Source organism: Mobula birostris, chromosome 2, assembly GCF_030028105.1.
Source record: "Mobula birostris isolate sMobBir1 chromosome 2, sMobBir1.hap1, whole genome shotgun sequence".
NCBI lineage: Eukaryota > Metazoa > Chordata > Chondrichthyes > Myliobatiformes > Myliobatidae > Mobula > Mobula birostris.
This window is the reverse complement of record NC_092371.1, coordinates 224,006,531-224,025,280: the sequence shown is the minus strand read 5'-3', so window position 1 is coordinate 224,025,280 and position 18,750 is coordinate 224,006,531. Positions and strand designations below refer to the sequence as shown.

At 42.0% G+C, this 18,750-nt stretch overlaps 1 protein-coding gene across 3 annotated transcripts in view; it reads left to right on the top strand.

Annotated features, from left to right (window-relative positions):
• lama2 (laminin, alpha 2) overlaps nucleotides 1–18,750 on the top strand; it is a 399,772-nt gene that overhangs the window by 187,248 nt on the left and 193,774 nt on the right. For all 3 annotated transcript variants that reach the window (XM_072251541.1, XM_072251540.1, XM_072251542.1), the window contains 2 exons: nucleotides 965–1,076; nucleotides 9,485–9,598. In XM_072251541.1, the coding sequence (XP_072107642.1) occupies nucleotides 965–1,076; nucleotides 9,485–9,598 (226 nt within the window). The remainder of the gene's footprint in view (nucleotides 1–964; nucleotides 1,077–9,484; nucleotides 9,599–18,750) is intronic.

Below are 18,750 nucleotides of genomic sequence, written 5' to 3'. Positions count from 1 at the left end.
TTGGAATGTGGGAGGAAACCAGAGCACCCAGAGGAAATCCACATGATCACAAGGACAAGGCACAAACTCCTTACCGACAGTGGCAGGAATTGAACCCCGAGCACTGGCACCATTAAGCGTTGTGCTAACTGCTATGCTGCCTGCTTTGGATTGCTGAGATTTGGAATTAAGCAAAGGTGTTCTTTTTGCAAAGGTGAACAGAGTTGTTGTTTGAAAAACAACCTAGTGCTTTCCCGTCGTATATGATGAAATAACTCCTCTCGGACTTCCAGCTGGGTACAGGTATCGATTATAACTGGTATTTCAATGGCAAACTCTGCCATCTTCATCAGGGATGATGCCTGAGCATGTCTAGTCCAGTGGTATTTATACCCCCATAGTCTGTCCCTCTTGATTGGTTACTCCTCATTCAATCATGTTTCCACTCTCCCACTTTGCTTACAATCAAATTCCAGTTTTTACCTAGATCTGAACCTTCATCTTTGTTAATATTCTTTTCCTATAGTTTTATCTCAACCCTCTGATCATGTGGATTTCCTCTGGGTGCTGTGGTTTCCTCCCATATTCCAGAAGAAGTTTACCAAAGACGAAGGTGTCACTCTAAGTAAGAACTGGAATTTGATTGTAAAGGGAGCAGAAACCTGATTGGATGAGCACTAACCAATCAGGAGGGTCAGACTACAGGGCTATAAATACCACCGGGCTAGACATGCCCAGGTATCATCTCTGAAGAAGATGGCAGATTTTGTCATCAAAATGTTGGTTATGATTGCTTCCTGTAACCAGCTGGAAGCCCAAGAAGAATTTGTTGGGGCCTATTTCATTCTCATTTATTTCCTATGAATCCTCTGAACAGAAATGTTATTAAAGTTGCACTTCTCTGATGATTCAAATGAATTTAAATGTAATTAAATATTGTGATATAGATATCTTTTTGTACTCTTTTTACTTTGTGCCTGAACAGGTTGAGCTCTGTTGTGCTGCAGACAGCTAATCAAAATTCATTAGGCCCAAACAGAGCCTCAGGTGTTGAGATTTGCCGATGTCCCCCAGAGTACCGTGGCACTTCTTGTGAAGTAAGTATCAGTTCCAGAATCTGGATAATGCTGCTTGCCAATTTCAACCGTTCATCATTCATTACTGATATAATAGAGAAAATTGTCTTTATCATCTTAGAAACATTGAGATCTGTATCTGGCAAACTGAATTGAGATGCTGGTACAGGGTCAGATGTCACTGTTGTGGTAAAATGACGTATGCTGTCTATACGAACTAGTGATCTTACAGCCTCCTGAAGGATTCAGGGAACTTGACTCTCAGAAATGCAGGTACAGCATCTCGGAGACGAAGGACGGATGGTGCTGGGGCGGACTTCAAGCCAGATTAAAGGTCCCAAAAGTGGAAAGTGAGCTTGTGTGCAGCCCCATTACTCTGCACCAATTAAAGCACCAAGGCCCGAGGGTGGAAAATGAACCACTGTTGAGAGCTGTCTGCTTGTGTTTGGCCCGTCCCCCTCTCTTCTCATTACTACCAGTGAAGAAATCTTGGGTCCTGCGCGGCCAAGTTTGGGTGTAGTTGTTGCCGTGAAGCCATCAGGCTCCTGGACTAGGTTCAGTGTCTCAGCACTGAAGCCTTCACTTTCGGGGCTTTGCAGCCCATCTTCTATATATTATTTGTTTACTTTTTAAAATTGTTTGCATGATTTATCCTCTTTTGCACATGGGATGTTTGTTGGTCATTGTGGTGTGTGGTTTTTCATGGAAGCTGTTGTATCTCTTAGTTTTGTGGCTGCCTGCTGGAAGATGAATCTCGAGGTTCTTTATGGTATACATACCTTGATAATACATTTACTTTGAACTTTGATGCTTAGAAGTTCAGAAGGTAATAAAGCTGAAGGATTTTGCATCTGTTGAATTGAATTGAATTGAAGAGAACCCCCTTGAGATTTCTGATCTTTGCACCAAGTCCTCGTTAAGTATGCCAGATATTCTACAAATGAGCTCTGAACTAACCTGAGAAATACAGGTCTACACTTTAGAGATTATATTACTGTAAAGATCACAAAGATAATTTTATACTCCTGTTAGAATAATGTATGTTGGCTCAGTTCTGCAAGGAAATATCAGCAGTTCAGCACAGAATGGACGACGTTTCCCGAATTGACTGTCATCAGTAAGTCAGAAAAGTGTCATTCAGGATATGGATTAGTCTTTCAGAGGCTGGGACTAACAACCCACATATCTGCACGTATCCTGCCCAGACTGCTGGGGAATTTCATCAGTAATGATGTCCATGAGTCTCTCAGATACCCACCTGTCCATCCCATCAGTCACCTTGTGCTTCAACTGTGGTAACATCTGCTGGCCATACATTGGCATCATTAGCCACCTGAGAATCCGCAGAAATAGAATCGAAGAAAGTCATCCTCAATCCGGAGGAATTACCTAAAAGGGGAAAAAGGTGAAGCTGGAGGTGTTCTTCTTGATGCAAGAGATCTTTGTTGCATATTTTGTGTCTCATTAATCACTGATCAGATTCATCCATAACAATAATTGTATAGTTAGAATAGGTCAGTTTACCTGTATTTTGAAAATATTGAACTAAATCAAGAAACATAGAAACATGGAAAACCTACAGCACAATACAGGCCCTTCGGACCAGAAAGTTGTGCTGAACATGTCCCTACCTTAGAAATTACCAGGCTTACTTACCTATAGCCCTCTATTTTACTAAGCTCCATGTACCTATCCAAAAGTCTCTTGAAAGACCCTATCGTATCTGTCTCCACCACCGTTGCTGACAGCCCATTCCATGTACTCACCACTCTCTGAGTAAAGAACTTACCCCTGGCATCTCTTCTGTACCTACTCCCCAGCACCCTAAACCTGTGTCCTCTTGTGGCAACCATTTCAGCCCTGGGAAAAAGCCTCTGACTATCCACACGATCAATGCCCCTCATCATCTTCTACACCTCTGTCAGGTCACCTCTCATCCTCCATTGCTCCAGGAAGAAAAGGCCGAGTTCACTCAACCTATTCTCGTAAGGCATGTTCCCCAATCCAGGCAACATCCTTGTAAATCTCCTCTGCACCCTTTCTATGGCTCCCACATCCTTCCTGTAGTGAGGCAACCAGAACTGAGCACAGTACTCCAAGTGTGGTCTGACCAAGGTCCTATATAACTGCAACATTACCTCTCAGCTCCTAAATTCAATTCCACGATTGATGAAGGCCAATACACCGTACGCCTTCTTAACCACAGAGTCAACCTGCGCAGCTGCTTTGAGCGTCCTGTGGACTTGGACCCCAAGATCCCTCTGATCCTACACACTGCCAAGAGTCTTACCATTAATACTATATTCTGCCATCATATTTGACCTACCAAAATGAACCACCTCACACTTATCTGGGTTGAACTCCATCTGCCACTTCTCAACCCAGTTTTGCATCCTGTCACTGTCTCGCTGTAACCTCTGACAGCCCTCCACACTATCCGCAACACCTCCAACCTTTGTGTCATCAGCAAACTTACTAACCCATCCCTCCACTTCCTCATCCAGGTCATTTATAAAAATCACGAAGAGTAAGGGTCCCAGAACAGATCCCTGAGGCACTCCACTGGTGACCGACCTCCATGCAGAATATGACCTGTCTGCAACCACTCTGTGGGCAAGCCAGTTCTGGATCCACAAAGTAATGTCCCCTTGGATCCTATGCCTCTTTACTTTCTCAATAAACCTTGCATGGGGTACCTTATCAAATCGATATACACTACATCTACTGCTCTTCCTTCATCAATGCTTTTAGTTACATCTTCAAAAAATTTAATCAGGCTTGTAAGGCATGACTTGCCCATGCTGACTACTCCTAATCATATTATACCTCTCCAAATGTTCATAAGTCCTGGAGGAGAAGATGGCAAGCGCGAGCGGCCACTCCGGTGGTGATGTCTGTTATTTGTCAAGTAGGATGCCGTGCACAATCCTGATTTGATGGAGACAGACGTGAGAGCACGGAGGAACATCTGGAGAAACTTCTGAAATGCCTTCTTTGCTGCCGCTGCTACTGTGTGATCCAGAATCTCCAGAGGAGAAGGCCCTGAGTCCTCGGCTTTGCTTGTTGCTTGGCAGCCAGGATGGGGTCGAAGCGCTAGGCAGAGATGGTGCTTGGTGCTCAGTGTTGGAGGGCTGGTCGGAGGCTTGAAGTTTTCGGACGGACTCAGAGTCGGCTGTGGTTGGGTGCTTCCAATGCATCGGCAGTTATCGGTGCCTGGATGTTTATGGCAGGGAGAGTTTCTCCCTTTTCCCGCCTGCTATCGGGACTATCGGGAGTCGATCAGAACTTTGAGACTTTTTTTTTTTTACCGTGCCCATGGTCTGCTCTTTATCAAATTATGGTATTGCTTTGCACTGCTGTAACTATACGTTATAATTATGTGGTCTTGTCAGTGTTAGTCTTTGGTTTGTCCTTTTTTTTGTGATATCACTCTGGAGGAACATTGCATCATTTCTTAATGCATGCATTTCTAAATGACAATAAACGAGGACTGAGTGTCCTCATAATCTAATCTAATCTCAGGATCTTCTCCAACAATTTACCAACCACTGAGGTAAGACTCACTAGTCTATAATTTCCTGGGCTATCTCTACTCCCTGTCTTGAATAAAGGAACAACATTCGCAACCCTCCAATCCTCTGGAACCTCTGCCGTCCCCCTTGATGATGCAAAGATCATCGCCAGAAGCTCAGCAATCTCTTTCCTCGCCCCCCCCCACAGCAGCCTGGGGTACATCTCATCCGGTCCTGGCAACTTGTCCAACTTGATGCTTTCCAAAAGCTCCAGCACATCCTCTTTCTTAATATCTACAGGCTCAAGCTTTTCAGTCTGCTACAAATCATCACTACTGTCACCAAGATCCTTTTCCATAGTGAATACTGAAATAAAGTATTCATTAAGTACCTCTGCTATTTCCTCCGGTTTCATACATACTTTCCCACTGTCACACTTGATAGGCCCTATTCTTTCACATCTTATCCTCCTCTTGCTCTTCACATACTTGTAGAATGCCTTGGGGGTTTTCCTTAATCCTGCCCGCCAAGGCTTTCTCATGGCCCTTTCTGACTCTCCTAATTTCCTTCTTAAGCTCCTTCCTATTAGCTTTATAATCTTCTAGATCTCTAACATTACCTGGCTCTCTGAGCCCTTTGTAAGCTTTTCTTTTCTTCTTGCCTAGATTTATTACAGCCTTTGTACACCACAGTTCCTGTACTCTACCATAACTTTCCTGTCTCATTGGAACGTACCTATGCAGAACTCCATACAAATATCCCCTGAATATTTGCCACATTTCTTCCATACTTTTCCCTGAGAACATCTGTTTCCAATTTAAGCCTCCACTTTCCTGCCTGATAGCCTCATAATTCCCCTTACTCCAATTAAATGCTTTTCTAACTTGTCTGTTCCTATCTCTCTCCAATGCTATTGTAAAGGAGATAGAATTATGATCACTATCTCCAAAATGCTCTCCCACTGACCAGGTTCATTTCCCAATACCAAATCAAGTACAGCCTCTCCTCTTGTAGGCTTATCTACATATTGTGTCAAGAAACCTTCCTGAACACACCTAACAAATTCCACCCCATCTAAATCTCTTGCTCTAGGGAGATGCCAATCAATATTTAGGAAATTAAAATCTCCCATCACGACAACTGTGTTGTTATTACACCTTTCTAGGATCTGTTTCCGTATCTGCTTCTAGATATCCCTGTTACTACTGTGCCGCCTATATAAAAAACACCCAGTAAAGTTATTGACCCCTTCCTGTTCCTAACCTCCACCCACAGAGACTCCATAGACAACCTCTATGACGTCAACCTCTTCTGCAGCCGTGACACTATCTCTGATCAATAGTGCCATGCCCCCACCTCTTTTGCCTCCCTCCTTGTCCTTTCTGAAACATCTAAAACCTGGCACTTGAAGTAACCATTCCTGTCCCTGAGCCATCCAAGTCTCTGTAATGGCCATAACACTCCTTGTGTTAAAATAGACACAACTTAAACCTTCGGTCTGAACGTGTCCCTTCTCAATCAGCTGGAAGAACATGACGATGTTATTGCTGAAGTATTCAAAACATAAAGATCTGTGAGTTGCTTCAAAATGACTAAGATATTGTGGTCTTTACTTCAAGCAAAAGGAAATAACCTTCTATCCCCTTTCCTGCAGCCAATATCAGAATTGTTGTGTTTGTTTTTTAGTTTTAACCAAGCAGGTTTATTTGACCTCCTCAGACAAGTAAGTCCAGAAGAGATGTACTCAGGAGCTGCAGCCCAGGAAAACAGATTTATGCTATGGTTGTATGAGTTTGTTTATTGGCAGTCCTTCCTTTGTTAAAATTTGCATTTTAGTAAATGCATTAGGTCTGATAAAGAATATCATTTCAAGTCCATAATGATTAATGACCTGCATGCATTTTGTATTTATCCTAATGTCAGTCATTAAGGTTCAAACAAATGATGACGTGACATTGTGCCGACGTAGTTGATCACTGGCTGAAAAAACAATTAAAAATTTACAGTTGTCTCCAGCTTCATACAGAGACTTACATTATTCATCTTTTGTGTTGGTATTGTCACGCTTTTTGCTTCAACTTTTTTTTGGCATATCCTGTCCTGTCAATGCGAACTGCTTTTTTGTAAAAATTGCTGACTGGCAAATCATCTTATTACACTACAAGCAATTAACTATGTTAGTACATATAACTTAAAATTTATAATTCAAATTAAAATTTAGAGTTTAAAAAACTGTGTATAATCTATTTGCAATCATCATACACTGTCTTAGCAGAACTGCTGGAGAGAACTGTAAAACTTAATCGAATTTAAAGTAATTAGATTTATGATTTTTTAATCATGTATGTGAGTTATCTCCATGAATTCATCTCGTAAAACTACTAACCAGGCATCGTAGTTTGCATCCTGTACAGTGTTAAGGACATTTGACGTACTATTTAAGATCACCTTGAGATCTTTCTGTTAGGGGTCATTGTAGGTAGGTTTTTTTGATCTGTATTTTGTAATAAATGTTATTTTTAAAAGTAATTTCCGTCAAGATGGTGCTAGCGTACAACACTCCCTCAGTGAACATTAGATTAGATTAGATTATGAGGACACTCAGTCCTCATTTATTGTCACTTAGAAATGCATGCATTAAGAAATGATACAATGTTCCTCCAGAGTAATATCACAAAATAAAACAGGTCAAACCAAAGACTAACACTGACAAAACCACATAATTATAACATATCATTACAGCAGTGCAAAGCAATACCATAATTTGATAAAGAGCAGACCATGGGCACTGTAAAAAAAAAAAGTCTCAAAGTTCCGATCGACTCCCGATAGTCCTGATAGCAGGCGGCAAAAGGGAGAAACTCTCCCTGCCATAAACCTCCAGACACTGACAACTGCCAATGCATTGGAAGCACCCAACCACAGCTGACTCGGAGCCCGTTCAAAAACTTCGAGCCTCCGACCAGCCCCTCCGATACAGCCTCCATCCTCTGCCGAGCACTTCAACATCGCCCTGGCTGCTGAGCAACAAGCAAAGCTGAGGACTTGGGGCCTTCTGCTTCGGAGATTCCGGATCACACAGTAGCAGCAGCAGCGAAGCAGGCATTTCAGAAGTTTCTCCAGATGTTCCTCCCTGCTCTCACGTCTGTCTCCATCAAATCAGAATTGTGCATGGCACCCTGCTTGACAGATAACAGATATCATTCACCCGAGTGGCCGCTGCCACCGAGTGAACATCTTCCAGAGAGCTCACGAAAATATCCTTTTTACTACTTTTTCATCTGTTTTTCACATTAAATGTGTTTCTGGCACCGTTAGAGCCTGTGATTTACAGTTTGGGGATTGTTTGAGTGATCCAGAGCTTTGCTGTCTCTGAGAAGATTCCAAGAAGTGAGTGTGTACTTGGATGGCCTCGATATGAAGAAACTTTGAGACAGGGTGCGACCTGATGTTTGACTCCATTTCACCATTTGAAGCATCCATTAATCTCTGATTAAAGCGTCAAGGGAGATTGAGTCATTGGGATGAATGCAAAAGGTGAACGAGAGTTTCAGAGCCCTCTGCCTTTTGATCGCTACTGGAGAAGGAATCTGTGAATGGCTTATCACTGTGGCAGGTGGGTAGGCCTCTCTGCCTCATGTGGTGTCCCTCTCTTTTGATGAATGTTGGTGAAATCATAGGATGGTATCATGATTCTGCGTTTATGGATTGAACTATTGTGTTCATGGACTGTGGACTTTTTTTTCAGACTTACGGCTTTTATATTCTGTGTATTTTATTGCTCATTCCTTTTCTATTTTGTTGTACAAGGGGAGGGTGTTTGGGGGAAGTGGTGTTGTTTCTCTGTTGTGTTCTGCTCGTTTTTTTGTGCGGGGAGGGTATGTCTTTTTTGGGGGTCAATGTTACTGTTTCGTTTTGTGTAGGGAAGGGGAATTTGGAGGATGCCGTGTGGAGTGGGGGAGTTTACTGTTTCTCTCTTTGTTTTCTGGTTTTGGAAGGGGTTGATGATTGGGGTGCTGTTCTTTATTGTATTGGGAGGGTGGGTTTCATGTGTCTCTCTGAATGACTTAAATATTCTTTGTTTTGTGGCTACCTGGAGAATACAAATTTCAGAGTTGTATAGGGATACATGCTTTGATAATGAACCTCTTTTAACCTTTGATTTCTCAACCTGGATGAGTTAATGCATTGGTTTAGAATTCTGCCCATTACTTGCTAAACACCAGTTTAATTCTATTTGATTGTAATAGGAAGCACTGTTAAAATGTTTGCCTGAAATTTGCAGCACCACTAATGAGAGTATCAGTGCTCAGGATTGTCACTGAGTAAATTGGAAAGCAAATTCAAGTGACTCCACATGTTCACTTAAGTACAAAAATCAGGAACTGCTATTCAAGTTAGCTCACTCCTACAGAAATTGGGCTATTATTGGTGACAGTTATTCTTAATAAAGTGATTTCTCTCATTGTCTATTCAGTTAATGGCACGATTAAGTTTAATTATCTGCCAAACAATCTCTCTGATGTTGATATTCTACTTCTATCAAGCGGGGAGAGTAATTCCATCAGTTTCTAATTATTATTACAGATCCCTGTATATATTTACTTGTTTACCTCTTTTCTTTCTGACTTTGTTTTATATTTAGGAACATAGAAAACCTACAGCACAATACAGGCCCTTTGGCCCACAAAGTTGAGCCGAACATGTCCCTACCTTAGAAATTACTAGACTTACCCATAGTCTATTTTGCTAAGCTCCATGTACCTATCCAAAAGTCTCTTAAAAAACCCTATTGTATCCGCCTCCACCACTGTTGCTGGTAGCCCATTCCAAGCACGCACCACTCTGCATAAAAAAAAATTTCCCCTGACATGCTTTTTGCATGGGTCAATTAACAAGATATTTTCCTTTTTATAGTCCTGTGCGCCTGGATACAGACGAATCAATGGCACCCTCTATGGAGGAGTCTGTGTACCATGTTTTTGCCACGGCCATTCTGCCTCCTGTGATGACGTTACTGGGGAATGTTTGGTATGTATGAAAAAAGAAAGTGTCTCTGAAACTCCAACTCCATTTTCAGAGGTACAGTTGACGTTTCGGGCCGAGACCCTTCGTCGGGACTAACTGAAAGAAGAGCTAGTAAGAGATTTGAAAGTGGGAGGGGGAGGGGGAGATCCGAAATGATAGGAGAAGACAGGAGGGGGAGGGATGGAGCCAAGAGCTGGACAGGTGATTGGCAAAAGGGATACGAGAGGATCATGGGACAGGAGGCCTAGGGAGAAGGAAAAGGGGGAGGGGGGAAAAACCCAGAAGATGGGCAAGGGGTATAGTCAGAGGGACAGAGGGAGGAAAAGGAGAGAGAGAGAAAGGATGTGTGTATATAAATAAATAACGGATGGGGTACGAGGGGGAGGTGCGGCATTAGCGGAAGTTTGAGAAGTCAGTGTTCATGCCATCAGATTGGAGGCTACCCAGACGGAATATAAGGTGTTGTTCCTCCAACCTGAGTGTGGCTTCATCTTTACAGTAGAGGAGGCTGTGGGTAGACATATCAGAATGGGAATGGGACGTGGAATTAAAATGTGTGGCCGCTGGGAGATCCTGCTTTCTCTGGCGGACAGAGCGTAGGTGTTCAGCAAAGCGGTCTCCCAGTCTGCGTCGGGTCTCGCCAATATATAGAAGGCCACATCGGGAGCACCGGATGCAGTATATCACCCCAGCCAACTCACAGGTGAAGTGTCGCCTCACCTGGAAGGACTGTTTGGGGCCCTGAATGGTGGTAAGGGAGGAAGTGTAAGAGCATGTGTAGCACTTGTTCTGCTTACAAGGGTAAGTGCCAGGAGGGACATCAGTGGGGAGGGATGCGGGGGACGAATGGACAAGGGAGTCGTGTAGGGAGCAATCCCTGCGGAAAGCAGAGACAGTGGGGGAGGGAAAGATGTGCTTAGTGATGGGATCCCGTTGGAGGTGGTGGAAGTTACGGAGAATTATATTTTGGACCCGGAGGCTGGTGGGGTGGTAGGTGAGGACAAGGGGAACCCTATTCCTAGTGGGGTGGCGGAAGGATGGGGTGAGAGCAGATGTACGTGAAATGGGAGAGATGCGTTTGAGAGCAGAGTTGATGGTGGAGGAAGGGAAACCCCTTTCTTTAAAAAAGGAGGACATTTCCTTCGTACTGGAATGAAAAGCCTCATCCTGAGAGCAGATGCGGCAGGGAGGGAGGAATTGCGAGAAGAGGATGGCATTTTTGCAAGAGACAGGGTGAGAAGAGGAATAGTCCAGATAGCTGTGAGAGTCCGTAGACTTATAGTAGACATCAGTAGATAAGCTGTCTCCAGAGACAGAGACAGAAAGATCCAGAAAGGGGAGGGAGGTGTCAGAAATGGACCAGGTAAACTTGAGGGCAGGGTGAAAGTTGGAGGCAAAGTTAATGAAGTCAACGAGCTCAGCATGCGTGCAGGAAGCAGCACCAATGCAGTCGTCGATGTAGCGAAGGAAAAGTGGGGGACAGATACCAGTATAGGTTTGGAACATGGATTGTTCCACAATATTTATTTATTATATATATACCTGTGTATTCTTTTTCTTCCTCTCCTTTTTCTCCCTCTGTCCCTCTCACTATACTCCTCGCCCATCGTCTGGGCTCCCCCTCCCCTTTCTTTCTCCCTAGACCTCCCGTCCCATGATCCTCTCATATCCTTTTTGCCAATCAACTTTCCAGCTCTTGGCTCCATCCCTCCCCGTCCTGTCTTCTATCATTTCAGATCTCCCCCTCCCCCCCACTTTCAAATCTCTTACTAGCTCTTCTTTCAGTTAGTCTTGACAAAGGGTCTTGGCCCGAAACGTCAACTGTACCTCTTCCTGGAGATGATGCTGCCTGGCCTGCTGCATTCACCAGCAACCTTTATGTGTGTTGCTTGAAATTCCAGCATCTGCAAATTTCCTTGTGTTTACGTTTTAAACTCCATTTTCCGATCTTGATTTGACATAATTATCATTGTTGTAGAAATTTTTCTTGTTTATTGACAAGCCATGGAATTATATTTATAATGCACATGAATCGATTGAACATTCAGTCGAATGGTTTTGGCTGATTAAGTTTGATAAACTTCTGAATAATTAGATGAGTCTTGGAGCCAGACCTTTAAGTTTGTTAAATCACAAGTAAAATACAAGGTTAGTTGGGAGAGTGAGTAGATGATTTATTAGAATAAAGTCATGTTGGGAAATCAGAATGAATCTAATTATGGAAAAACATAATGTATTGAAAATAGATCACATGGTTACGTCGACTTAATTATGTAACAATTTACAAACATCGAAAATAATGTGTGTAATATAAAGAAAAAAATGAAGATTAAATCACAACTGAACCATTATAAAGTTTTAATCAACAGTACAACACATTCTGCAGCTTCTCAATGAGTAATTCTAAGTCTCACACTCAATGGAGGAAAATTGCAATACAGAAGCTATTACACTAATGAAAAGTAACTTGAGTAGGTCATTCACCAGATATGAGTGTTTGTCCACAGAAAATATATTTAGATGTGACACATGAAATTCAAGATGAAAATTGTGTTATTTTTCATGATTAAATAGATAATATATTCAATAATAATTCTATAATTTTCAAAACTGGAGTACTGCAACAAGCATGCAATATTACTCGAGAGCAAATAAAACTGCAGGAATCTGAAACAAAGCCAGAACATAGACAATCAAGTCACATCTGTGGAAAGAGAAAACAGTTCATGGTTCAGGTCAAAAGCCCTTCATCAGAAATACAGCATTACCAATTCAATACAAGATCATAACCAAAATTTAATTCAAATCACACATTTTAAAACACATCTGTGTTTATTTTATCAGAGAAATGTTTGCTTAAATGTATTGTTAAGTTTATCATTTTTATATTTCCTGCAATATTTGTTAATTCATTCTTTCTTTTTGCATGTATGGTATGTTGCTTTATCTGCAGCTTAGCTAAATTAGTTAAACATTACAATCATTAAGCAACTATAATTGTTACCAAATGCTTGAAGGTGAAAGCAGAAGAAATTACTAGATAATCAAAAAGGTTGAATTATTTTCAACCCTAGCGGAACAAGTGCTACACCTGCCCTTGCACTTCCTCCCTCACCACCATTCAGGGCCCCAGACAGTCCTTCCAGGTGAGGCGACACTTCACCTGTGAGTCGGCTGGGGTGACATACTGCGGCCTTCTATATATCGGTGAGAACCGATGCAGACTGGGAGACCATTTCGCTGAACACCTACGCTCTGTCCACCAGAGAGAGCAGGATCTCCCAGTGGCCACCCATTATAATTCCACGCCCCATTCCCATTCTGATATGTCTATCCACGGCTTCCTGTACTGTCAAGATGAAGCCACACTCAGGTTGGAGGAACAACACCTTATATTCAGTCTGGTTAGTCTCCAACCCGATGGCATGAACATTGATTTCTCTAACTTCCGTTAATGACCCTCCTCCCCTTCTTACCCCATCCCTTATTTATTTTTATTCCCCCTTTTTTTCTTCTCTCTCTGTCCCTCTCACAATCATTCCTTACCTGCTCTCCATCTTCCTCTGGTGCTCCCCTCCCCCCTTCTTTCTCCCTAGGCCTCCCGTCCCATGATCCTCTCCCTTCTCCAGCCTTGTATCCCTTTTGCCAATCAACTGTCCAGCTCTTGGCTCCATCCCTCCCCCTCCTGTCTTCTCCTATCATTTCGGATCTCCCCTCCCCCTCCCACTTTCAAATCTCTTGCTATCTCTACTTTCAGTAAGTCCTGACAAAGGGTCTCAGCCTGAAGCATTGACTGTACCTCTTCATATAGATGCTGCCTGGCCTGCTGCGTTCACCAGCAACTTGTGTGTTTCCTGAATTTCCAGGAACACGATTTTCTCATGTTTGAATTATTTTGATTCTAGTTTCTAATCATGCGGTCTGTACTTTTATCAAATAATTACTTCTGAAAGCCTCAGCAATAAATTAGCTACAGTATATCTTCAGTTACACAATATGTATGTAAGGATCATCAACAGCAGATTGGTGTCATTTAGTACGTGGAGAAAGTTTCTAACATTTAGACTCTCTCAAGGATTTGTTGTTACTGTAAATTGTAGAATGGCTTGTAGATAGCTACATACCCAATTAAAAGTACCTTATGATCAGTGGAAAATGGTGCATGAAACTGCTTAATTTCTCTTCTGTACAGTGAGCCAGAATGTGTTCTAGAAGGTACTTGCATTGTACAACAGATAAAGTTAATTTGTTTAAAAAAAATGCCTTAATTGGTTTACAGCACTGAAGCTTGAATATTTTGTATTTTCATGATATCCATATTTTGGATGAAAGATAGAAACATAGAAAATCCGCGGCACAATACAGGCCCTTTGGCCCACAAACACGTCCTTACCTGAGAAATTACCTAGGGTTACCCATAGCCCTCTATTTTCCTGAGCTCCGTATACCTATCCAGGAGTCTCTTAAAAGACCCTATTGTATCCACCTCCACCACTGTCGCCGGCAGCCCATTCCACGCATTCGCCACTCTCTGTGTAAAAAAACTTAACCCTGATATCTCCTCTGTACCTACTTCCAAGCACCTTAAACTTATGTCCTGTCATGCTAGCCATTTCAGCCCTGGGAAAAAGCCTCTGACTATCCTCACGATCAGTGCCTCTCATCATCTTATACACCTCTATTAGGTTGCCTCTCATCCTTCGTTGCTCCAAGGAAAAAAGGCTGTCTTCACTCAACCTATTCTCATAAGGCATGCTCCCCAATCCAGGCAACATCCTTGTAAGTCTCCTCTGCACCCTTTCTATGGCTTCCACATCCTTCATACAGTGAGGCTACCAGAAGTGAGCAGAGTATTCCAAGTGGGGTATGTCCAGAGTCCTATATAGCTACAATATTACCTCTCGGCTCCTAAACTCAATCCCATGATTGATGAAGGCCAATGCACTGTATGCTTTCTTAACCACAGAGTCAACCTACATAGCAGCGTTGAGAGTCCTATGGACTTGGACCCTGAGATCCCTCTGATCCTCCACACTGCCAAGAGTCTTACCATTAATGCTATATCCTACCATCATATTTGACCTACCAAAATGAACCACCTCACACTTATCTGGGTTGAACTTCCTCTGGCACTTCTCAGCCCAGTTTTGATTCCTGTCAATGTCCAGCTGTAACCTCTGACAGCCCTTCACACTATCCCCAACACCTCCAACCTTTGTGTCATCAGCAAACTTACTAACCCATCCCTACACTTCCTCATCCAGGTCATTTATAAAAATCACGAAGAGTAAGGGTCCCAGAACAGATCTCTGAGGCACACCACTGGTGACTGACCTCCATGCAGAATATGACCTGTCTACAGCCACTCTTTGCTTTCTGGGGCAAGCCAGTTCTGGATCCACAAAGCAATGTCCCCTTGGATCTCATGCCTCTTTACTTTCTCAATAAGCCTTGCATGGGGTACCTTGTCAAATGCCTTGCTCAAATCCATATACACCTCATCTACCGCTCTACCATCATCAATGTGTTTAGTCACATCCTCAAAAAATTCAATCAGGCTCGTAAGGCATGACCTGCCTTTCACAAAGCCATGCTGACTATTCCTAATCAAGAAAGCCATGCTGACTATTCCTAATTTTTGACAGAGTGCTGAAAAACTTCAATTTTGTTAACCCTCATAAAAACTCCTTTAAAAATGGCTCCCGAGAACGCTTGCCAGCTTTTGAAGCCAGTTGTTGATCATGTTGTTATTTCGGAAATGTACAAATTCCTTGTGGTACTTAACTGTAGTCCCTCAAAGAATAAGGATTTGGACACTTCTGAGAGATTTTCTAAATATATTTCTGTGAAGTGCAAAGTCAATTCCATTTGGGTATGAGAGATTCTGAAATGTTTTTAATTCATGTTGCAACTTACTCTGCTCTCATTTTCCTCCTCTGATCTACAATGATCCTCAATGCTGCAGAGCTGTCATATACCACTCTTCATGCCTGAGAAGTGCTACCAGTCAGCTCACTTCTGTTTTCACCCAGTGCCCAGAAATGTAAAATTGTACCAGGGATTGCCAAAGGACTATCTGCCTTGGTTTCCTTTTGGTTCCTTAATACATTTATAAATTGAAATGGCAATAGAGTGACTGAACTCTTTGAAATGTTTTATTGCAGAGAGTCAGCCTGCAAATGTAAATCATATCTTGCCTTCTTGTGGGTCAGGTATTGAAGAGCCTGCAAATTATTTAGGAAATGGACTGTGAGACAGGAGACCGGGAGTAGGGATAATGAGCAGGAATTCATTGGTAGGATGTGCTTAATGGTGTCTCGCAAGGATCAGTGCTGACTCCATAACTCTTCACTTTATTTATTGATGAGGGAATAGAAAGACACGTGTCCAGTTTTGGAAAATAACACTAAGAGGGAAAAAAATGAATGGAAAGGAAAATAGAATATGAGAGTATTTTTTTCTATGGATTGCTTCAAAAAGAAGAAAGATTCGCAAAAGTTTGTTGAGATCTTTTACACACCTTTCCAGGGATAATTCTTTTTGGAAATAAGGAAGTAACAGAGACCATCAAACAGATATTTTGATCATAGATGTGATGCAACGCAGGTTTACTGTAGTGACACCAAAGAATTAATAAATGTATTAAACAGTATAGTTATATTTCTGAGAATTTAGTTTGATATTTTTGAGATGGTGATTGTGGCGGAGGAGTCTGGCATGTTGTCCAGAAGCAACGAGTCTGTATATTTATACAAACGTTTGTATTATGTCTTGCCCTTTCTGTGGAAAAGCTCTGCAAATTTGGGCAATTAGTCTTTGTTGCATTCAAAATCAGGGCTTAGATCACTAGTCAGTGGTCATTTTTATATTAAAGCTTTTTTAAAATTTTAGCAAGGCAGTTATGATACAACCCCAAGTTTTCCTAGACCATTTTAGAGTGAGGTTGAGTATCAGCCGTATTGCTATATGTCTTCTGTCTCCTACATGTCAGATGGGCGATGATTGACAGATTTCTGTCTCAGAAGGACTGTAGTGAGTGAGTTGGATCTTAAGACAATCTGCTAATTTCATCATCAATAGTTGAGGTTTATTCGTAATTGTTTTTGAATTCCAGATTATTTACTGAATTTATATTCCACAGATCACATTTTGCATTTGAAGTTGTACCTCTGAATGTTCGTCCAGACAGCTGGGTTACTAGAGTGGTAACTTGATCACTGTGCTCCCAGCATATCAAAATGTCACATGCCACAAAGCCATATTCTTTACTCTCTCAGAACAACCACAGAAAAAGAGTAGTTAACTGGAGGTCAGACAGGACTGTATGATCTTAAACCCACAGCAGAAGTTGTACTGTCTGTCATTTGACCAACCATTATCAAACCCATGATATAGTAGAGACCAGCTGGGCACTGAGGGAGTAGAAAACTTTCAGTTATCACTATCCATATCTCTCATTTAGCATATGGGACCCACAATGGAATGTGTCTTCATTCAATGCAGTCTTTGCAAAAATATGTACTCACTTTGCCTGCAGTTATCTGAATAGCAAATGTACTGTTCCTCGCTTTCTTGTTACGGAGAGTGACCAGATCCTACCAAATGCAAAGATGGACAGGAAACCCTGATGATTAATTCCAGCTCCAGGCAAGAAGGAGCATGCTCATTAAAATTAATAGACATGAAAAACCGTGGAAAAGCACTTGTCGCACTGGTTGGAATTGTGACTGGAGCATATGGCATGTTTTAGAATACTCTAAACAGAATGCAAGTGTCTTGTGCACTGTCCATTAATGATGTTCAGGCAAGAGAGTTTCTCCATGAAATCTTGGGTGAATTTTGCCCTCTGCTGAGAGGTCTTTCCTATATTAAGACAATAAGACACAGGAGCAGAATTAGGCCATTTTGCCTATCATGTCTCATCCACCATTTGATCATGGCTGATTTACTTTGCCTCTCAATCCCAGTCTCCTGGCTTCTCCCTGCAACCTTTGACACCCTTACTAATCAAGAACCTATCAACTTCAACTTTCAGTATACCCAAAGACTCGGCCTCCATGGTGGTCTGTGGCAATGAATTCTACAGATTCACCACCCTCGGGCTGAAGAGATTTCTCCTCATCTCAGTTCTAAAGGGACATCCTTCTGTTCAGAGGTTGTGTCCTCTCAGACTAGAATAGGTCCTACTACTGCAGCAGTTCCTGACATTTTTATGCCATGGACCAATGCCATTAAGCAAGGGGTCCATGGACCCCCTAAACTATTGAAAGCATCTTCTCTACATCTATTCAAATTCTGATGGTTGTTCCCTTTTATCTGGCCAACCTCACAAATATTGGAGGTTAACTGTTGAAAGGGGACTATCCATCAAAACTCTGTGAGATATTGGGGTCTGCAAGTTCTCAAGTTCAGTCAAGGTTTGTTGGGTTACAGAAAGACAAGTTCCACCCACTGGAGAAAATCCGTTGTCCATATCGAATCTTCAGAAATTCTGGATTTGGCTGGATTTCTTAATAACTGGATTTGGAGACTCCCCAACTTTTTTCAATTTCACTTGCATGCAGATAGTTATGATTCCTTTGAATAGCCTTGGTAGCTAGAAGGGATTTGTGGAGACAGTTGCTTCTTGAAAATGTGATCAACTACAAGTTTAAGAGATAAAGTTTACTTAGGCAGGGCTGCTGTTAGGATTGAACATAAATAACATCATGAGGTGACTGTATAAAACCAGACTTCAGCATTGGCTAGGACTGATCATGCTTCAAGTGTGCAGATGGATTAGGTGGCACATAGTAACCAGTTCACATCTAAGCGTTTGTTTCTACTCAGTTTACTTTTGGGGCTAATGCTATTAAGTTTCTGTTTTACTTAGATGACGATTATGTGTATATTTTAAATTGAGTCAAATGGTACAAGATTTTATTACTTTGTAATGAAGCTGTTGTGGCATATTCTAGAGTTATAGAATAGGCAAGTATTAATTTCAACAGCAACCAGATCCAAATGTGGATTGTAGATTGAATTTGAAATGCATCCCAGAACAATGCTCTTCCTGGAACTGCAGACGAGTCAATTGCAAAGCAGGAAACACCCAACTGACCTGAGATGTCTGCATATGCATGAATGCAACACAGAGACAGCGGTGATCAACATTC